The sequence below is a fragment of the Myotis brandtii genome, unplaced genomic scaffold (assembly GCF_000412655.1).
Source record: "Myotis brandtii unplaced genomic scaffold, ASM41265v1 scaffold217, whole genome shotgun sequence".
Classification (NCBI taxonomy): Eukaryota; Metazoa; Chordata; class Mammalia; order Chiroptera; family Vespertilionidae; genus Myotis; species Myotis brandtii.
The window spans coordinates 2028536-2051686 of NW_005358137.1; the positions used below are offsets into that span (position 1 = coordinate 2028536).

At 45.0% G+C, this 23151-nt stretch overlaps 1 protein-coding gene across 1 annotated transcript in view; it reads right to left on the reverse strand.

The window, feature by feature from the left end:
- Positions 1–509: 509 nt before the first annotated feature.
- Positions 510–23151, reverse strand: part of CFAP61 (cilia and flagella associated protein 61) — a 267633-nt gene continuing 244991 nt past the window's right edge. The window contains exons 26-27 of the mRNA XM_005865983.2: positions 9709–9799; positions 510–2292 (exon numbers count right to left, since the gene is read on the reverse strand). Coding sequence (XP_005866045.1) covers positions 2092–2292; positions 9709–9799 — 292 coding nt within the window. The 3' untranslated portion in view covers positions 510–2091. The remainder of the gene's footprint in view (positions 2293–9708; positions 9800–23151) is intronic.

The window sequence follows — 23151 nt, forward strand, 5'->3', positions numbered from 1 at the left end:
AAGCCACGAGATCATTAGAGGCATCTGGGAGGCATGGTTGTTGCATGCGATTTGGGGAAAACTTGGGAAAATGAACTTTGGTATTTTCCCATCAGAATTCTTTGTTCAAAACCATAGGATTCCAAAATCAGGCTTTGAATCCAAGATGTCCCCAGCTCAACAGCAAGTACTGAAACACACAGGAACTTCATGAATGTAGTGTCCCCACAGAAGCTATGCCTGTGCATGCCGAGAGAAGTCCCAATATCGGTCTCTTTGAAGCCCTTTCTTTTGCGAGTCTTCACCGTTAGTAAGGAATAAATATCTTCATTCTCCCAAAGCCCTTAAGACCACCAGTTTCAATCTGGGATCAACCACTCTTGGGTACTTCTCTTATTCTTAGAAAAGTTGTTCCTCAGTGATAAAATGCTCCTCTTCACATGTATACTAAAATCTGTGCCTAGATTCCCAAAATGACCTCACTTACTGACCATGAGATGGTGGTTAGAGTAACCTCCTCTGATACACTTTGCACACTGAAAGGTAATCTAGGCATTTTCAAATTTGCCATCATGATACTTATGGAGGTCCAAGACTGCTTTTTTAAAAAGCAGCAAAGGAAAGCATTACATGTATGTATGATTCAATATTAAAACTGGCATTGCCATTTGGGGTTCCTTTAATGTGACTAGCTTTTTGATGGTAGTACTTGGTCACAGAAATCATAACTGTTGATACTCTGAGGTTGTTCTGTTAATCTCCACCCAAGGGTCATAGACACTCACTATTTGCTGATGAATGGGCCTCTCAGGGGAAGGGAGTGGGAGGAGGATGGTTTCTTGAGCTGACTCATTCACAGGCCCTTGAAATAGGGTCTTTGGTTGTTGGGATGGCAGTTTGAAGAGTAAACCAGTAGCAGTTGTTCTCTGTTCAAGTTACACAGTTTACCATGTGGCCGGGGCTGAGTAAAACAGACACGTGAGGGAATTCGCGGAGGTTATTGCTTACTTTTGCCTTAGAAAAATCAGTGTCTAGTGTGCTAGAACGACGCTATTTTTGAGAAGTATTGATTCGATGATAACGGATGTGGAAATCTGTAATGCCAACTACGACTTCCCGTCTAATAGCTGTGTTATCCTTGTAATTGTGCCAACTTTTGCTAAACATTAACATGAATGCAAAAAGTGAACACAAACTGGAATTATGTCCATGGAAACCAATTTTAAGCCCCTGCTGGTCAAAATTCAGTCACAAATAGTGTCACAGTAACACCTAAAAGAGATCCAAAGAAATGAAAACAGTCTTATGTGTTGTTTCTAAATCCACATGTTTTCTAGTAGGCATTTAATTTGCTTTATTTGTAAGAAGGTCTCTTACCCACATTATAGGTGACATGTACCAGGCCCCCAATGCAAAGCAACAAGGCTAAGGGCTTAAGGAAGTCAACTAGAGTAATTTCTGACGACCATTTTCTATTCTAACACCCACGTATGAAATAAAAAAATAAGAAAAATAAAATCTGTACGTGTGTTATATTCTAGTTTTTCACTGCATTCATGCCCATGACCTGCAACATGAAATAGAAATACAGGGTCTGTGATGGCAGCCTCCTCATTCCAAAAGTTGCTTTACATTTTCCTACCCAATCAGTCCCTCTGATGTTGAATTACAGAGTTAATTTCTCATCATCAGTTTCACGAATGTTCCATGTGGGCACACGATTTTCCTTTTTATTGCCTAGGATTATTCCTGGGTAAACGTGAATAACAAAATTGGCGGCAGAACGTTTCAGGAAATGAAAGTCATACCCAAGGTAAAAACACGTTTTACACAGTCTGATCTTATTTTATTGCTAAAACAGATTCTTCTGTATGGACATGTCTGGTATTAGCAGAGCAGCTCCCTGGCCCAGGATAGAGGCGCACAGCCGTGCGCCACCTACTGGGACGACAGAAAATGACATGCGTAAGTGCATGCGGGGGAAGACAGAACAAAAACCAGGAGACAATGGTGCTTGGCTGTCAAGCCAGGCTTCAGAGAGGCTTCCTACTTATACAGAGCGCTTCTAGGAACTACAGGTGTGGGAACAATAAAGTGGAGACCGTGGCCACACTAAATGATGCCTGGCCACGCGTACATGGGCAGGTGGTAGTGGTTATAGTGCAGGTAGTCAAGGATGCTCCTCTCCACCAGCGTCTTGTAGATGCTTTCCTCGTAAACTCTTCTGAGGTATGTCCTGGGCTTCTCAGTCAGGTCAATGTCCTCATCTACTAACTGACGGGCTAACTCTTCTATGGAGGGAAGTTCTTCCTCCTGGAAAACACAGTGAGAGGCCAGATACAGAAATTACATGCATGTGAGCCCCATGACAAGAGCAGTTGCATGAACATGAAGAACAGAGCGCTCAGTTCCCCAAGGATGGTCATTGTTTCCTAGCTTTTAAAAAATATTTTCGATTGTGGCCAAATATACATGACAAAATTGACCACTTTACCCATTTTTAAATGTATATTTCAGTGGCATTCAGGACATTCATGTTGTTATGCAACCATCTCCAGAATCTTTTTATCTTCCCAAACTGAAACTCTGTCCCCACTAAACACTAAGTCCCCATCCCCCCTCCTCCCAATTCCTGGGAACCACCATCCTACTTTCTGACTCAATGATTTTGACTACTCCAGGGACCTCATAAAAGTGGAATTATATAGTATTTGTCTTTTTGTGATTAATTTACTTCATTTCGCATTACATCCTCAAGGTTCACCAAGCATGGTAATTTTAAGCTCTTGATTTGCAGATAAAAATGATCTGTAATCATGCTTATTTTAAAGGGAGTGATTAAATGTGTTTTTTTTAAAATTAGATTTTTATTGATTTCAGAGAGAGGAAGGGAGAGGGAGAGAGAGATTGAAATATCAATAATGAGAGAGAATCATTGATTGGCTGCCTCCTGCATGGACCCTACTGGGGATGGAGCCCGAGCCTGCAACCCAGGCATGTGTCCTTGACTGGAATTGAACCCCGGACCCTTCAGTCTGCAGGCTGGCATTCTATCCATTGAGCCAAACAGGCTAGGGCTGATTAAATGTTTTTACATGAAAACTCCTAGATGGTTTGCTTCATCTGGTTAGATCCTTAAGAAATAGGATTTTTAAACCTTAGAATACATTCTTAGTAAAGCCAAATTTCATTGATATCTCTGGAGATAGAACTCCGGGAGAACAAAGTTATGTGAAGTTGAGAATTATATGCTGTGCATCTCCCTAATATCGTAGAGATTTCTCCCCAACATTTAATTCCAAAAATATTCAAACACGCAGCAAGTTGACAGAATTGTACCTGGATTCTATGGCCAACTTTGCACTATATTTGCTTCATCTGCCCATGTATCTATTTATAGGAGGATTGTTATAAAAAGCACGTCACCAAGGTTTGAGCTGCATGCTTTCTGAACACCACAATAATTGAAAATTACCTTAAAGGAAGAGTCACGTGGACTTGGATGCTATATTTATTTGAACTTCTAATAATTCTTTTTATTTTGAACAAAATAGTGGATAACTTGCAGAGTTCTACTGCATCATTAATTTATTAATAGTAAGAACTTATAGATAAAAATATATTCCAATTATAGGGAGGCATAGGGAAATTGTCACTTGTTTTTTTTAAGTGAGATGCTACTAAATATTAGAGATGCCGAATCACTGGATTGCCCCCAGCAGCCCCCAAGCTTATATGCTGCAATATATATGAGCCTTGTTTCTTCTCCCTTAATTTTTCAGGAGAATTATATCAGGCAAAATCAATCAACTTACAATTATTTTTATTCCCACAATAATTATTGAAGACTTTGGGCTCTTATATAACACTGCTCTGATATTTGGGTAAATAGTGTAAAGTCACAAAATAGAACTTTTAAATTTACCTAAGACAAACAGTGCTCTCTAGATTGTAAACAGGGTTTTTTGTGCTTTTTACTTGCTTCTTACTGGTACAGTGTGATCTCTTAGTGTGACCACCTTCCCTCTCAAGGTGACCATCTCCCCTCTCAGGGTGCTCACCTATGGCCAACCCACTTCCCAATGCCACATGAAACACATGATCCTTTGTGTCTGGGTCTTTCATTTAACATAGTGTTTTGATGTTCATCCACTTTGTAGACTATCTCAGGACTTCATTTCTTTTTATGGCAGAATAATATTACATTCTGTGGATATACCACATTGTTTATCCATTGATCCGTTGGTGGCATTTAGGCTGTTTATTCTGAATAGTGCTGCGATGAACATTCATGTACGAGTGTTCATTTGGATTTCTAAATTCTTTGGATGTACATACCTAGGAGTGCAATGACTAGGTCATATAATAATTCCATGTGTAAGTTTTTGAGGAACCATCAAACCATTTTCCACAGCAACTGCACAATTTTATATTCCCATCAGCAATGTGTGAGGGTTCCAATTTTTCTGTATTCTTGCTAATACTTGTTATATTATTACTTTTTTGTAGAGCCAGCCTAGTGGGTGTAACATGACATTTCATTGTGGTTCTGCTCTGAATTTTCCTAATGATTGATCATGTTAACATCTTTACATGTAAATGACTTTACTTCTGGACTCTCAATTTTATTTCATTGATCTGTCTACCTACCTTTATATAAGTACCACCCCTGTCTTGGATACTGTTGATTTGTAGTAAGTTTTGAAATTTCATAGAGTACTAGAGGCCCGGTGCATGAAATTTGTGCACTGGGAGTGGGGGGTCCCTCAGCCTGGCCTGCACCCTCTTGCAGTCCGGGACCCCTTGGGGGATGTCCACCTGCCGGCTTAGGCCTGATCCCCCTGGACTATGAGAGGGATGCCAGCACTCAGACATCCCTCTCATAGTCCATAGTCCGGGGCTCTCACAGTCTGGGACCCCTCGCTCCTTACTGCCCGCCTGCAGCGGAGGCGGTGGGAGAGGCTCCCACCACCGCCGCTGCACTCACCAGCTGTGAGCCAGGCTCACTGCTCCTTAGCGCTGCTGCTGCGGAGGCAGGAGAGGCTCTTTCCACCGCTGCTGTGCTCGCCAGCCAGCCAGCCAGCCTTGAGCCCAGCTTCTGGCTAAGTGGTGCTCTCACAGGGGGAGCGCACTGACCACCAGGAAGCAGCTCCTGCGTCGAGCGTCTGCCCCCTGGTGGTCAGTGCATGTCATAGAGACCAGTTGTTCCAGCCGTTGTTCCACCATTTGATCGATTTGCATATTAGGGTTGTATTATATAAGATGTCCTTTGATTTTTATTTTTTTTTAACAGCCAAAATTGTTTTGGCTGCTTGGAGTCCCTTGCATTTCCATGTAAGGGTTGGCTTTTCCTTCTACAAAATATATCATTGGGATTTTGACAGGATTGCATTGAAGTGGTGGGTTGTTTTGGATAGTATTGCCATCTTAACAATATTAAGTCTTCAAATCCATGAACACAGACGTGTTTCCATTTCTTTCGTTTCTTTCAGAAATGCTTTGTTTTCAGTGTGCAAGTCTTGCACCTTCTTGGTTACATTTATTCCCAAGTATTTTATTTTTTTAATTTTTTAAAATCTTTTTATTGATTTCAGAGAGGAAGTGAGAGGGAGAGAGAGACAGAAACATCACTGATGAGAGAATCATTGATTGGCTGCCTCCTGCATGCCCCACACAGGGGATCCAGCCCGCAATCCAGGCATGTGCCCTTGATCGGAACCGAACCTGGGACCCTTCAGTCCGCAGGCCAGCGTTCTATCCACTGAGCCAAACCAGCTAGGGCAGTATTTTATTATTTTGATGCTATCATAAATTGAACTGTTTTCTCAGTTTCATTTTTGGATTATTCATTGTTAATGCAGACCACTGATTATTGTATGATCTTGTATCCTATAACTTTGCAGAATTTATTTGTTAGCTCTAATGTTATTTTGTGCATTTTATAGGATTTTCTATATAAAAGATCATGTCATTGGAGAAGAGAGATAGTTTTCCTTCTTCCTTTCCAATGTGGAAGCCTTTTTTCTTTTCTTTTTCCTGCCTAATTGCTCTGGTTAGAACTTCCAGTACAATGTTAAATGTGATGAAAGCAGGCATCCTTGTCTTGTTCCAAATCACAGAGGTGAAGCACTCACTCTTTCAACATCATTGTATGAATGCTTTACTAGGTTGGGACAGTTCCCTTCTACTGTTTTGTTTTTTTCAAACCGCTTTTACCATGGAAGCATGTTTGATTTAGCCAAATGCTTTTTCTGCATCTATTGAGGTGGTAGCATTTGCCCCCTTCATTCTATTAATGTAGTGTATTACATTGACTAATTTTTATATGTTGAACCACTCTTCCATTTTTGGGGGTAAACCTCACTTGGCTATGGTTTTATGCTGCTGGATTTAGTTTGCTAGCTATCAGTTGAAGATTTTTGAATTTTAACACATAGGGAATATTGTTCTGTGGTTTTCTTTTCTTTTGACATCTTTGTCTGGTTTTGGTGTTAATTCTTTAAATGTGAAGTCATCTGGTCCTAGGCTTTTCTTTGCTGGGAGGTTTCTGATTACTGATTCAATACTTTCACTTTTTATAGATCTGTTGAGATTTTCTATTTCTTCTTGAGTCAGTTTTTGTAGTTTATGTGTTTCTAGGAATTTGTCTATTTCATCTAGGTTATTTAATTGATTGGCATACAGTTGTTCATAGTATTCTCTTATAATCCTTTTACTTCTGCAAAGTCAGTAGCAATGTCTTTCATTTCTTTTAGTAATATATCCTTTTTCTTAGTTTGGTTCAAGATTTGTCAATTTTGTTGATTTTTTCAAAGAACCAACTTTTGTTTTCATCAATTTTCTCTGTCATTTAAAAAATTTTCTATTTCACTTATCTCCACTAAAATTTTTATTATTTCTTTCCTCTGCTGGGATTGGGTTTTGTTTGGTTTTCTTTTTCTAGTTTTTTAAGATATAAAATTAGGTTATTGACTTGGAAACTTTCTTTTTGAAAAATTATTGAGTGATTGATTGATTTTAGAGAAAGAGAAAGAGAGAGAAACATTGTTTTGTTGTTCCACCTATCTATGTATTCATTGGTCAATTCTTATATGTACCCTGATCAGGGCTTGAACCTGCAACCTTGGCATGTTGGGATGATGCTCTAACCAACTGAGCTACCTGGCCAGGGCAAGATCTTCCTCCCTTCCTTCCTTCCTTCCTTCCTTCCTTCCTTCCTTCCTTCCTTTCTTTCTAAATGTAGGTATTTATAGCTATGAATTTTCTTCTGAAAGCTTCTTTTTGCTGCATCCCATAAATTTTGGTGTGTTGTGTTTTCATTTTCATTAGTCTCTACGTGTTTCTAATATCCCATTAGATTCCTTCTTTGAAATAAAAGAAGTTGCTTAATATGTTGTTTAATTTCCACAAATTTGTGTATTTTTGTTTTCTTTATGTTTTTGATTCCTAGTTTCATTTCATTGTGGTTAGAGAATATACTTTGTATGATTTAAATCTTTAAAATTTATTGACAGTCATTCTGTAGTCTAACATATGGCCTATCCTGGAGAATGATCCGTGTGTACTTAAGAAGAATGTGCATCTTGCTATTGTTGGGTAGAGTGTTCTATATATATGTGTTAAGACTAGTTCTTTTATAGTGCTGTTCAAGTCCTCTATTTCCTTATTGATCTTCTGATTATTCTATGCATTATTAAAAGTGAGATAGTGAAGTTTCCAACTATTATTTTAGAACAATCTCTTCCTCCAATTCTGTCAACTTTTGCTTCACATATCTTGGGGTTCTGTTGTTAGGTATATGTATGTTTATAATTGTTATATAGTTCTTAATGAATTTTGAAGGGTAATTTTTACTCCACATCTCACTCTGGTCAATGATTCTTTGGCTTCAGTCGCAGCTAACTGCAGTGCCAATGGATTTCCTCTCTATGTCCACAGAAGGATTTGAGATGTCTTATACTGGGCTTCTTTTTAAAATAAAGGACATATAGATTTGAGGTGACTTGTAACAGTCATAGATAATAGTCTTTTATTTCTTTCTCCACATGTGGAGAAAGAGGACAATGGATATGCTAAGCTCTGGGATATCATAGTTAATGGGACTGAAGTTCTGAATTTCCCTGAGGAAAAGGCAGAAACTGAGATGGAATAGGTTACAGCAACTCAATATTAGAGGAAAGGAATTACTGTTATTCTTTGGGGATGGCTTTACTCTCTATTTCCCTAATATCAGACTCTTAAATGAAATTCCTGCATGTGTGCATGTGACTGGCATTTCTGTTGTCAGCCTGTCTCTACCATAACCGTCACCACCACTGCTACCTGTGGTGGTCGGCACTTACTGACAGCCTTCTTCTGCGCCAAGTTCTTGCACATATCACATCCCCTCCTTTACCCCTTATACTCTCTATTTCCCTAATATCAGACTCTTAAATGAGTGCATGTGTGCATGTGACTGGCATTTCCGTTGTCAGCCTGTCTCTACCATAACCGTCACCACCACTGCTACCTGTGGTGGTCGGCACTTACTGACAGCCTTCTTCTGTGTCAAGTTCTTGCACACATCACATCCCCTCCTTTACCCCTTCCTCAGCTCTCCGAGGTGGAACAGCTAGTCCCTGTCCCCCAGGGATCTGAGCTGGAGGCAGAGACCACTGCATGCACCACCTCTTCCTGTGGCCTTTTCCATTTGACAAATACAAATGTGGAAAACAGAACAGTCCCCAGTGGAGGCTTTTCTTTCAGAAGTTTCACTTTCTGGAAATCTAAAAACCCACAAGAATGGTTGGGGAGCCTTTAGTGTGTCTTCCCCAAATGCCCATGGCCACTTCTGACCTCCTGCAAGGGCCCGCTGCCCACGCTGTTCGTTTATAGTAAACTGACCCACAGCAAACGTCTGTTCATTGGTACAGGCTGACGGTCCTCAGTGAGCGCCACAAAAAGCAGATCACTGGGTTTGACAGTTTACTTAGAAAGATGAAGGAAAAGCTTCCCTTTTAAGCTTGACACCTAAAGTCCTTGGCCCTATGCAAAACGTTCACAGAGAGGCTCAGAGCTGGGGTCTAGAGCAGGGGTGGGCAAACTTTTTGACTCGAGGACCACAATGGGTTCTTAAACTGGACCGGAGGGCTGGAACAAAAGCATGGATGGAGTGTTTGTGTGAACTAATATAAATTCAAAGTAAACATCATTACATAAAAGGGTACGGTCTTTTTTTTTTTTTTTAGTTTTATTCATTTCAAACGGGCCGGATCCGGCCTGCGGGCCGTAGTTTGCCCACGGCTGGTCTAGAGGAATGTGGCACGGAGGTTTGATGGGTAAGTAATAAAGGAATGGATGTTTCCTATGGGGCAGCAGTGAGCTGCAGATTACATTTTGAGAGGCAGTGGGAATCTGAGGCATCAAAGGGAGGGCAGTCGGCACCAGTCTTACCACCCAGTAGATATAACTCATCTCCAGTTTTCAGCCAACACTGTCAGCTGATGATGAAAATACAATTATTTGTGAAAAGGAAAAAGAAATTTGCCCCTCATAAAAGGATTTAAATAATCCATGTTCCCTGAATATCACCATCATGTTTACATACACTGTAGTTTCTTTACATGAAGTACAGGTAGTTTTAAAAGTAAAACCATAAAGTGGGAATGTAGGGAAAAGTCTAAATGATCAACAATGCAAATGGTTTATAATTTGCAAGGAACAACCCACATAGTCATTAATCACTCTTACCTTCTTGGAGGTTAAGATTTGGCGTAACTCTTTCCTGAGATCAATAAAACGATCGTGAAAGAGGGCCATGCACCAGGGCTCCGTGAAGTAGCTAGTGAGGGAAGAGAAGATTCAGTTAGCTGGAAACCCTCTCATTACCACTAATAAAGTATTTACCTGCTTTTTTGCCTTTGCAAATTACAGTCCTGGCCCCACTGCAATCGTTTGCTCATAAAATGCCCCGTGGAACAGCCTGGCCAATCAATTTTTTAAATGGATGTTCCTGATGTAGGGCCAGGTTCCATAATTACATTCAAAGTGGTTTAATTCAGGGCTGGGGCAAGACCCAGTGAAGAATCCTGATTTTATCAGAATTTAAAAGCCTGAAGACTTGTAAAGAACGGTGTCTCCATTATCTGCCCTCATTTGAGAAAAACAGATTGCAGGATTAACTGAACTGCTGCATAAACAAATTAAATTTGGGGAGACAATAACACAAACGTTGCTCATCATTAAGGTTTCTGGATTAATAATGACCAGAAAAACAGGCCACCTCGGTGTTGCAACACGGTCCTCGTACAATTGCCCTGATGCTTAATTGAATCTCTTTCAGGAGAGCAGCTCTCTTCGTGTTTGTATTTGCTAACTTTTCACAGAAAACTGCTTGGATACATGCTTTCTTTCATGGGAACAATATGGCTCTCCTTTATTTACGGATGGCTGAAAATCTGATGCATTCTTGGAATAACCAACAACATTTGTTGGTGTTCTAAACTCTTAACTTTATTTGAATGCTCAGTGTCTTGGAACAGGAAACTTCACTGCTTCAGGGTTAGAGACACATCGATTATGCGGGCTTCACTCTTACTGGATGTCTGTCATCTCTGTTACTGTTAATAGATGTTATATAGGTGCACAGGGGAAGAAAAAAAAAACTGGTGCCCACACGCAGATGGGCACCTTCTGTTTTCCGAGGCTTAGAGTTAATTCTCGGGGAAGCAGCTAATGAGTCCCAGGGCCTACTGAGGTATTAAAAGACAAATCTAATGACAAAAGTCTGTGCTATGAGCAGCATGGATTTAGCTCTATCAGTTATTACCTATCATCCACTCACTTGACCAGAACATGACCCAATTTCATGCTTAATTACCTACTTGGTTGTTCAGATCATATGTTCCTCCAACTATTAAGTTTACTAATATTTACTCCTTCCCCATTCTGTGCTCAGAACTGATCTGGGTACTGGGGAAACAGCAGGGACCAAAACAGACAAACACTCTATATTCGAGCCACAAATAGGTAAATATATAAAATGTTAGAGAATGAGAACTGCTTAGGAGAAAGCATACGTCCAGAAAGGACAGGAGGAGGCCAAAGAAAGGCTACGTCACCTAAGGCGGTGACTGAGTGAGCAAGCACCTGAGGGGAGCGAGAGCGCAAGCCTGGTGGAGATTGCAGGGAAAAGGCTTTGGAGAGAGGGAACAGCAGGTGCAAATGGTGAGCAGAGGCAAGGCTGTGCCCAGACCATGTAGGGAGGTGGGATGGATATAAACAAAGAGGGGGGGGGGTAGGAGATAAGCTCAGGAAGGTGATGGGTGGGAAGGGTGCTCCTAGAGGCAGGGGTATAGTCAGAGCTGTTGTGTAATCGCTCCATAGCCATCTAGCTCAGCATTTGCTGCAACAGGCATCCTATATTTGTTCATGAAATGAATGAATAATGAATGAACACACATTGCACTGTATATCTTCTATATGCCTGGCCTTGATTGGCCTTTCATTGATACAGAATAAAATTGTGCCAAATAAATAGGTGACAAAACTCTGCAAAATACCCCAAATATGAAGAATGGAAGAAACTCAATGGGAACAGCAGGAAAGCTGTGTGTGAATCCAGGGTTTAACGATGGTCTTTCTGAGCCCCGCAGCACGCAAAGGTGTGTCCGGGTGTCAGGAGGGCACCCAGTGGAAATCAGTCGGGGACTGCTCACCTCTGGAGATACTTGACGCCACTGACCTTTGAATGAAAGCAGTCCAATCGATGGGAGTCCTAGCTACAAGGTTCTGGGCCCCTACAAACCCTGGCCAATGTCCAACACCTAATTCTTGGAGTAAAGACTGGGACAGGGCTGGCTGCCCAGGAGGCATCAGCTCCGTGGGGCGATGTTTTGACGCGTCTTAGACGGTAGCTTCTTAACCAACACGTCAATGATAACTGAAGTCCAGACACTTAAGCACAGCGTTTCCAGTGTGGCCCCTGCCTCTTAGGTCTAAACAACTTTTAGCGAAGCCTGAGGGAACTGTGGATGTGCCTGTATTGAAACTATCATAATCCCTAAGTTAGAAACCAAAGGGCCCTTTAAACTTGTTGCTCTCTTTCCTCAATTACTGAGACTCCCAACCCCCACCCCGTGTGGTTCCGTGCACTGTCAGGAGTTCCCGCCGCCCCTTGTTTTGGTGGCCACAGCCACATCCTTCTCGGCAGCATATGCTCTGCCTCAGCTTTCCTTGCCCAGCCCGGCTCTGCTGCCACAACCAGGTGCTGTTCAAGCAGTCTTTCTGCCTATCGCCTTCAGAACTCTCATCTCTTCATTGTCTTCTCCAAAGGGTTAGTTCTGCGGAAAACCCACTTCCCTCAGGTGTGGGGAGCTGCTACAGTGTTTGGACAGGTTCAAGCCTTGGACTGATGAGAGGGCACAGTCCTCTCATTACCAACGTGCAAGTCCCAGCTTGGAGGGCAGGGCCCTCCCAGCACAACTATAGCCAACAGCTGTAGTTGTGAGCTTGAACCTATGGTCTGAACACGTGTCCCCACGTGCCTGAGTGATGTGGGCTTGATAGAATTCAGGTGCATGTAGTTGAGTAAGGATTGAAACCCACGAGAATGTTGTAAACATCTTGGTCACGCCCTTACTTTGCCTCGTGGCATCTGCTATAAAATAAAGACATGGCATGTGGACATCGTTGCTGTCTCTCAGAGAAGCAGCGTCCCACCAAGACCCAGCTTTCATTCTCTTGTCTGTCTTTTCTAAGCCTCTCAGCCGCCCCACTCAGGTTCACCCTTGGCCGTGCTGGCGCGGCACACTCAGGTTCACGCTGCTGCCCACCTTGGGCTCTGGCCCACCATCTAGTGCCCACATTTGCACAGCCTCTGTTCACAAAGCCAAACACACAAGGCCAGAGAAGTAAGTGGCCCTTGATCCTCTGTCTGCCCAGAGCTTGGGGGAAAGGGGTGATGAGGAAGCTGGATGCATTGCCAATTCTTCCTTTTGCTGGCTTTGCAACTCTCCATGGCTTCTCGCACCAGCATCCAGAAGAGACAACACCTTGGACTTGGCAACCCCTGTTCACATCACAGAATGTTGAGCGGCTTACACAGGGGCCTAGCAGACCTGAAATTGTGTTTCTCTCACACTCCCCACCCCTGCCTCCCGAGGTAAAACAGGTTGGTATCCCCATCCAGAAGGTCACAATTTGTGTAGCCAACTGCTACCCATTTTCCTGGAAATCACCAGTGGCAGCCATTTTTATATAAAATAAAAAGGTTTTATAGAATTCTACTTGGATTTCACTTTTTTTGTCTTTCAAGAAAGAAGTCTTGGGTTCCATTAAAACAGGGTGTGATAATGAAGTAATACCCTTGAAACCAAACCAACAAGTGGGCTTCTGAAGGCTCCTGTTAGATTTTATTGCAGTTTCAGTGGTGGTCCCCAGAGACATTATCCACAGGGCCGTGAAATGATAGCGCTCCCACAGCTGGGAGAGCGGGCACAGGTTCCCAGCCCACCTGGAGGGCAGCTTCTGCACATCTGTCTGCAGCATCAGACATCCCAGACTGCCCGCGGACCAAGTTAAACCTGGACAAAGTGAAGCAGCTGCTAATTTGTAGGGTGGTTGTTAGATGTAAAGTGTTGTGGGTACAGGTGAAAGGGAATCTTCTGATTAAGAAAAAAAAATGGTACCAAAAACCTACCTAGTGAAGAATCTCACTTGCAAGGTCCTTCTCCAGGTCTTACAGAAACTGCTTTTCTGGTAGTAATTTTTTTAAAAAAATGTTTTTATTGATTTCAGAGAGGAAGGGAGAGGGAGAGAGAGAGAAACATTAAAGATGAGAGAGAATCACTGAGTGTCTGTCTCCTGCATGCCCCCTACTGGGGATGGAGCCCGAAACTTGAGCATGTGCCGTGACCAGGAATAGAACCAGTAACCTCCTGGTTCTTAGGTTGATGCTCAACCTCTGAGCCACACCGGCTGGATTTTGGGAGCCGTGTTTAAAGGGCTCACAGGATGACCTCGGGGGTCGCTGTGATGAGGATGCCTTTCCAGGCTGTGGACCACAGTCATTGACCACTCACAGCCCCCAAGTAGCCTGGCTTCTGTCCATGATTCACTTTTATGCTCCCTGAGACCTGGTTTGCTTCTGGAAAATTAACTTAAAAAAAAATAACCAATTTTTCTTTTCAGAGCAGCACAGAGTTCCCGCACACTCCCCCTTTCCCTCAGTTTCCTAACACCCGCATTAGTGTGGCACGTTTTTATAATTCATGAACCAATATCGACACATTGTTCTTAGCTGGTGTTCATTTCTTGGGTTGCACATTCTGTGGGTTTGACAAATGCAACGTTAAAAATCCCCTGTGCCTCCCGCCCTCCGGACTCCTGGAAAATTAACATTTTAGGAAATGGACTTTTATTAGAGAAAACGTAGCTGTGTAACAATTCTATAAAATACTTCAATAACCCTATTTCTCTTAGAAATAGAGTAGTATTCTCCCTCTCCCTCCCCCCCGCCCCACACACAAAATAACACCCCACTATGCCTCTCAAACTTGCCGGCAGCCCCCAAGACCAACAGCCATGTGACTTGAGGCTTTGGTGTCCTGAGGTGCTGGATTTGGGGGTCAGTTTAGGATGAAAGCGATTTGACTCTGTTTTCTATAATGTTCAGGGGGACATGACAATTGCAGGCATTACAATTTACTTGCTAAAAATGCGTGTGCTGTAGTTACTAAACCAAACACATGGGTGGGGCTGGGGTGAGGCTTGGTCACTGGGAATTTCAGAACCAGGTCCGCTCTGGACAAGGAGGAAGCTGGCAAACGCTGATCAGAGGAGACCTCTCAGGTGGGCGAGGCATCCCAACCGCAGGGCGGTGAGGACCGGCTCCTTCTAGCAGGTGCCGAGGTACTTAATGCAACAGAAGGCACATTTAATCCCATCACAGGGAAAAGAAGCGGGCCTGCACTGCATCTCTCCCAGGCCTGCGTGGGAAAGACACCCTCCTTGATGGCAAGTGGCACCCACTGAGCACTTCCTACACCGGCCACTCGGCTACTCGGGACCGAGAATTCTGGAAAGTCATGCCAGCTCCCCTTCCACACTAGCTGTGGTTTGCAGACATCCCTCTTCCTCCCCGGGTCAGGGACCAGAGCGCTCTGGGCTGGGGGAGCTGACTAAGGCAGCGTCAGGGCACCGTCAGTCCATCAGTAGCTCAGACTTCTCTCCACTCCACATCTGCACCCCAGCTGCTCACTGCTCCCTTTGCTGCCTCCCACTGTGGAGGGTCTCAGAGTCTCACCCCTCCCGTCCCTCCAAATACCTCTCACCCTGGCCTTCCTGCCGCCCCCGCAGCCCAGGGGACCCTTCCCATGTCTACACCTTCCGCCGCAGTGCCATAGAAGGTTCCGGTCCAGCACAAACCTCCTCCTTGAAGCTCGCTCCTGGCCGAGGGCATCCACTCACTCTCTCAGCACCATTGTCACTGCCCGGGCACGTCTGACCTTGCAGGAAAGTTAGCCTGGTGCACGTCGCGTTCTCTCACACGCTGTGCACTCGGGGCCACGGCATCTGGCACAGGGCTGGTCCCCTTGAGACTGAAGGAGCAGGTGGGGCCCTCGCTCCTGAAGAGACTGCCCCGCCCCCTCCGTCCAGGGAGAGCTGGGGCCCCAGCTGCAGGGACCGGGCGCAGGGTGGGTAAGAGGGGTTTCCAGTGGCAGGACCCCTGCGGGCTTCCTCTAAACCAGCCTAGGAACAAGGCAGCCTTCATGATTAAAGTGAGAAAAACTTTTTGAATTTAACCAAACGCATTTTGCAATTGATTACAGTGAGTCGCATTAGATGACCTCCTTTTGATAGAAAAGCATGTTAGAAAGAAGTTTTGTTTTAACCCTTTGAGTGCCAACCAATATCCTAGGAACTGTGCTAAAATTGCCAAGGCATTTTTGCTGATTTTACAGCAGTTTAGGAAAAAAATTATGAATCGCAAGTAAATGAAGTTACACTTTTAAAAACTTAAGGAAACCTTGACTACATTGACATATTTAGCAATATCATCATCACTAATAAAAGCAGACTTAGAACTGGATGCCATTTCGAAGCTTTGATAGCACTCCCGACACTTTTGGCGAAAGACAGGAGGAGCGCCATCGCCCTCCCCGGCACTCTGGGGGTTAAGAAACGTTTGAGGTCTAGTTTTTTCCCCACCTCCCAAACGGAATGACTTCTGTGCTTTGGGTTTCATTCCTTCTCGGCAGAAAGAAGAGGAACGTCCTTGCCTCGGCTGGGGGCAGGTCTGCACAACTGGCAGCAAGTGCTACGGGTGATCAGCATTAGGGAGCAGCTTTCGGAAATTTTAAATTACCATCAATATCATAAATTTAAAAAAAAACCACACCTAGAAAATATTAACTTCTTTCCCAGTTAATATTCAAAACGGGAAGACTGCTGCCACTGAGTAACCCCATGGCTCGTCGCCTCGCAAACGTCAGGGGAGCGGGTCAGGCGAGAACACAGCAACAACTGTGTAGATGTGGATGTCAACATCGCAAAAGTCATCTCCGCCCAGCTGTGAGAACACGCTCACACGAGCTCTCCGGGGTCTCTCTCCCTTCACCGACGGCCGGGCAGGTTTACTTGGGAGGACTTCAGTTCTCCACCACTTTTGCAAATAACACACTTTTCTCAGAAGCCCCAGGAAATGTCGACTCGTGGAACTGAATTAACCGTTTCTGGTCGATATGGTCCAATCGTTAAGCAATTGATCAGACTTCTCCGGAGCTCATCTTCATGTGCTCATTCGGCCTATTGTATCGACAGCATCACACAGTCTGGGAGGGGATCTGCCGACTAGCTTGGCCATTGGTCACTCTGACGGCCGAGGAAAACAAATTGTCAAGGCACACTGAGAACACTGCATTCGGCGGCCTCAGAAAAGGTACAAGAGGTCCAAGGGAAAAGAACAGTGAGTAAAGGTGTTGCTCTTTCCAATCTTGGTTCTTATCTCTAAGGCCAAGGCCAGCGGGAAAGGGGAGCCGAGGAGGATCGAGGCTGCACCCCCAGCATCCAAACGGTTCAACTGGAAATCGCTAAACTACTCAACAGTTCGGAACAAGGAGGTGGGTGGTCGGAGAAGGAAAACATCTCTTTCTCCAAGATCTCTGTGTTTTAAACAAAAAGCACGCTAGTGTTTGCTTGGTGTGATACAGCTTAGTTTTTGCTTTTAGGCCCATTAAGTGGATCCCCAGCCGCCACTCACACCTGCACAGAGGTTTGCCCGAGCTGGACACGCCTCTCTGCGTGGCCTGTTCTCCTGGAAGGGCCTGCAGCTGGGCGGCCTGCAGGCTGCCCTTCGAGAATGAGTTTCTCACGGTACCTGCCCTTTCTTGTCCTGACAGCGCCTTAGATTCACGGCAGAGGACAGACAGTTCTCCCACAACGCCCGGCTGTAGGCCCTGCTCAGCAGGGACTCTGAGCCTTGTGGTACCCTGGGCTGAGCACGGCTGCCAGGACCTGTCCCTCGCATTTACATTCTGATACACAGAAGGTAGGAAGTGACAGGCGTCACGGTATGCACTCAAGGGGCCAGGTATGGCCTACAGACGTGTTTGCTTTGGCCTGAGCAACATTTGGAAATTGGATTTCTGGCCTTTTTTTAAAGAATAGATCACATTTGCCAATGCTGGGTCCTCACTGCCACGCGGCAGCCATCAGCTCAGCTGATGCCCCCTGCGGTTCAAGTTCATCACTGTCAGCTCCCAGCAGCCTACACGGGGTGTGCCACGCCTGGTTCCGGGGTTAGGGTGAGATAGATAGAGGCAGGCTGGTAAACACGGTTTCTGAGGCCACCTACCCCACATCCCCTTCTCCCCGCTGGTTCGTGTGCTGAGAACATAGATGCTATGTCCTGTGTCCCTTTCTCCTTCCATCCATCCACCCGTCCATGTATCCAGCCCGCCCTCCATTCTAATTGATGAGGCATTTCTTTTTATTTCCAATGTCCACTTCCCCCTGGTTCTGTTCCCTGCTGCCTCAGTCTACCCTAAACGAATACCCTTCCTTCCCCTTTGTGTTTCTCTGACCTAGGCGTCTTCCAGAGCTTTTGATGAAGGGGAAGACCTAGGAGGCCATTCTCCGCCATGAAATCATGTGCCAGACACTCTGCCGACATGGAGGGAACCACAGCGAGGAGGTGGTCCCCTCCCCACATGTGCACTCGGGAAGGCAGAAGTGCGAGAGGAGCTTACGCCAGCGCAGCATGGAAGGGCTGGGAGGGAGGCGCTCTGGGAGGGCTGAGGCGAGAGCATCCCTCAGAGCGAGTGGAATGTGGTCCCAAGCTCACCTCTCATGGGCTCATGTTTGCCAAACTTCAGTCTCCTTGGGAACCCATCCATTTTTGCAAGGACTACGTTGATCTCAAAAATTTCCTTTCAATTAATTTGTTGTGTTGTTGTTGTTTTTAATCGAAATAACTACTCTGTCTTAAGTAATAGTATCTGTGAAATCACAGATTTAATGTGCTTGTTACATTTTTTCTTATTCATATTGACATTATGCCATAATTAATGAAGATGTGCGGCTCTACAGCCTAAGGAATCTTGAATACCACCTGCGGATGCCCACCACACTCTGGGACCCCGTTTTTCTTAGCCGCTGGAGCCGCTGTGGTATTCATCTGGGGACACAAACCTACAGACATTGTGCAAAGTAGTCTCTGTGCACTATCCCACTTCACCCCAATTCCGATTCTCTAGAGCGGGACTGGCTGGCTCAATTTACAGATGAGGAAATAGGTTCAGAAAAGTTAAATGACTTGCCCGAGGTTACATAACTAACAAGGGGCTGAAACGGGTCTTAACCATAATCTCGTGACCCGAAAGTTCATGCTCTGAACAACCCCACAACCAGATCTCAATTTCTTGTGCTTGTTCCTTAGCCTTTCTAGCAACTTTCTGAATCGCCCCAGATTCCTTGGTATCCCCTGCATTAGTTAATATTAGGTTTGATTGCTGTTATAGAAAATTTCAAAATAACAGTGGCTTTTTAAAGGCATGGGTGTAGTTTTCTTTTATGTAAAGAATGTCCAGGTAGAATGTCTAGGGTTGGCATGGTGGTTCCATGGACATCAGATCATAATACTATCCAGAGGGCCTTTGGCCTCATGGTACAAAACAGCTGCCAAGCTTCAGTCGTCACATACATGTCTTGGATGGAGATAGGGAAAAAGAGGGCCTAACCCTCTCACTCACGGAGAATTGCTAAAAGTCTCACATAACACTTGTACTTATATCTTACTGGCCGAAGGTTGGTCACGTGATTTCCTTGGCTGCAGGGGCGGCTGGGAATCATTGTCATTTATTTTAGGTACCATGCAACATCCTAGAAATCAGGATTCTGTTTCCGGAGAGGAGAGAATGGATGTTGTATGTGCTATGATGCCCAACAGACTGCACAGCATCTACTTTCTACCAAAATATTTTCTTAAAGTTAAATTTATAAAAACTGGGAGAATGTATTTAGTTGAAGTTATAAGAACTTAATATCTATCATTTTAAATGAAAACCTATCCCCGAATTAAACTTTCTGGCAAAAAAGCAAGCCTCACAAGTATTTTCTGTCTGTGACAGCCACCTCACAGCCCGGGCCTCCTTGAGTTCTGCACCGGCTGAGTTGGCTTTAACACAGAGGAGAGCAGGGAGCAATCTGTGTTTACACTGTAAGGTTGCTTCTTCTGCCCATGAAAGAACGTGGGTTCTTGCATGTCAATACAATTTTCAAAAATCAGAATAAGAATAAGTATTTCTCATTAACCATAGGTTTGTTCGGAAATTAAATTACACGATTCTGGGGCTGTGGAGTTTGCACAGGGAGACCACATATTGCACGAGCAGATGCAGGCCTGTGCTGCACTGTGGCAAAACAACCCCGAAGACGGAAATGGACGTTTAATTGTAAATATTTCCTGTCCAACTCGAGTTTTCCAGAATCTCTATCTATTCAGTGTATTGCTTCGAGGTAGATCTAGAAAGGTGAGATTAATGATTTTGAAAGCAAAGCCAACTAGTTATTTGATAAGCAGTTGTAATCGTCACCTGCTAAAGATCTAGATAACAGAAGAACAAGTATCCTCGGAATGCAATTGGGCTAGGGCTTTGCTGTCACAATCTAGCACTGGCCCAAACAGATGATGGGTGTTAATTGCTCACTGGCACCAAAACCAAAATGCTGGTCTTTGGCAGAAGTCAGCCATCTTCTGAATGGCTTGTCCACAACCCCTCTTACTGCTGGTCAGCCCATGGCTCTACAGAGGTGGCATCTTCCCAGTTACCCTGGGGTCCCCGGGAATGAACACTGCTGAAAGCCTGGTGTCTCTCTGGGCACTAGAGCCCTGTCTGGTTACAGAGGTGGGGGAGACACTCCCTGGAGTGGCTTCCTATGCCCAGAAAACGAAGGCTGCTGACTGCTGGCGGCCACTGCAACAGGCCTGTTTATTTGTCTGAACTGGGCACACCCAGAACTCTCTGCAGAGGGAGATCCGGAGCAGTACACGGGCCCTGAAACCACCACACCGAGGGGTGGGGTGGGGGGACTGTGCTCTCTCTCAAGCACACGTTCTTCTTAGGCTCATTGTGTCTGTAAGAGCCCGAATCCCAGAGCACAGCTGTCCTGAATCAGTGTCGGCACCCAGATCATGCCGGGGTGGAACACAGGCGGCCTGCCCCACTGCCCCTGAGTCCTGGTCTTCAGAAGCACTACGCTCACAGGATCATCTGTCTGCTGTCCATTTGTTTTACTTTTTTAATATATCTAATCTAATAAAAGAGAAACATGCAAATTGACCGTACCTCTGCTACACCCAACAGCCACGCCCACCACCCAATCAGGAGCAAATATGCAAATTAACCCAACTAAGATGGCGGTTCATTTGCATAGTAGGCACCAGTGGCCTGGGTCCGGGAAACATCATAGGGCACCCAGGTCACTCTGAGGTAGGCCCCGTGTGGGCCCTGAGCAGCCTAGGAAGGGCCTGAGCCTGCAATCAGAGCCGAGGGGGCCCCTATCCAGGCCTAAGGCTCCACCAGAGGCTTGAGGCCTGGGCAGGAGCAGAGCCGGCAATCGCATGGGGCTGGGGGTCCCCTGCCTAGGCCTAACGCCCTGGCCAGAGGCCTTAGGCCTGGGTAGGTGATTGGAGCGGGCTGGGGGTCCCCTGCCCAGGCCTAAGCCCCAGCCAGAGGCCTGAGGCCTGGGCAGGGGCGGAGCTGGGGATCGGTGTGAACTACAGAGGAAACACCTTTTCTGACCACTCATTGGCTAAGCTCCCTGTATGCCACTGGTAATATTCTTAGTAACTTGGGTAATAAGATCCAAGAAGGTGATGTAGGGTTTTCCACTCACTCCTGGAGAAAAAAACGAAGGTCCACTGCTGGAGGGCTAAGAAATGTCATATCCTACCCTAGCTGGTTTGGCTCAGTAGATAATGCCTTGGCCTGCCCACAGGAGGGTCTGGGCTCAATTCTGACTAAGGGCATGTACTTAGGTTGCAGGCTCCTCGCTGGCTGGGGCCCAGGTCACGGCTCATGCAGGAGACAACCAATCAAAGTGTCCCTCTCACTTTGATATTTCTCTCTTTCCCTTTCTCTTCCACATTCTCTAAAAATCAATGGAAACATATCCTCAGGTGAGGATAAAAAACATAATAAAGAAATGTCATATCCTATGAAAGACACATCTTGAAAATGGGAGGGCAGTTGGGGGCGATCAGGCCAGCAAGGGAACAGTTAGGCATCGATCAGGCTGGCAGGGGAGTGGTTAGGGGGTGATCAGGCTGGCAGGCAGAAGCAGTTAGGGGCAATCAGGCAGGCAGTCAGGCAAGGGTTGGGAGCCAGCAGTCCTGGATTGTGAGAGGGATCAGATTGGAGAGGGTGCAGGCTGGGCTGAGGGACACCCCCCCCCCCCCGTGCACAAATTTCGTGCACCAGGCCCCTAGTGTGTGTGTGTGTGTGTGTGTGTATATTGATTGATTTCAGAGAGGAAGGGAGAGGGAGAGAGAGAGAGAGAAACGTCAATGATGAGAATTATGGATCTGCTGTCTCCTGCATGCCCCCTATTGGAGACAGAGTGCAACCCGGGTATGTACCCTGATCAGGAATTGAACCCAGACCTCCTGGATCATAGGTCGATGCTCAACCACTGACCCACACCAGCAGGGCCATTTGTTTTTCTGAATCCCAGACACAGTCTAGGAAAAACTGTGCTTCACTTTAGAAAATAGAACACGTTTATTTTATGAACTTTACAAATCTAGCCACTGATAACACTACCCTCCTTGCTCTGACCTTGAAGAGACTCAAAGCCAACCCTATGAATTTATTAAGACCTGTGCTGGAACACGTGGTCTCTCTACCCCAGCTCAGCTTCATGTTGCTGTCCTGCCTTCATTTCCCATTTACTGGTGACCCCCTTTTTTCTCCCCTAACCCCTGCCACTAGTTAGCTTTAACCTCTTCCAGCCTCCATCTTCCTAGCTGTAAAATGGGGATAAGGATGGTCCTTACCTCAAAGAGTTACTCTCAGAATTTGAAGAGACACTCCAGGAACAAGGTTTGGCACAGGGAAAGGGCTCAATTTGTATTGTGTTATTATTGTCGCTGATGTTCTTAATTATTCTATTGTATATACTGTGTAAGCTGCCTCAGATTCTTCCTGGTGTGAATTAGGGACTAAATAAATTATTAAGTATTAAAATAAACAGTTTTTGTTTGCTGTTTCTTTGGCACAACTACAATTTTTTCTCCTTAAGAACTGCTCTTTCTAAATTCAAGGGTGTCTGTATAAACCAGTTAGCTGTAGTTTTATAGCAGCAATTAAGTTTGGCTGCAATGAGAGTAAGACAGACAGCATAGCTAGTCTTCATGGAGTTTTGTTATGCACTAAAGCAGTGGTTCTCAACCTTCCTAATGCTGCGACCCTTTAAATACAGTTCCTCATGTTGTGGTGACCCCCAACCATAAAATTATTTTCGTTGCTACTTCATAACTATAATGTTGCTACTGTTATGAATCATAATGTAAATATCTGATATGCAGGATGTATTTAGGGCACCCCTGTGAAAGGGTCGTTCGACCCCCAAAGGGGTTGCGACCCACAGGTTGAGAACCGCTGCACTAAAGAGTTATGTGGAAATTGCCCTAGC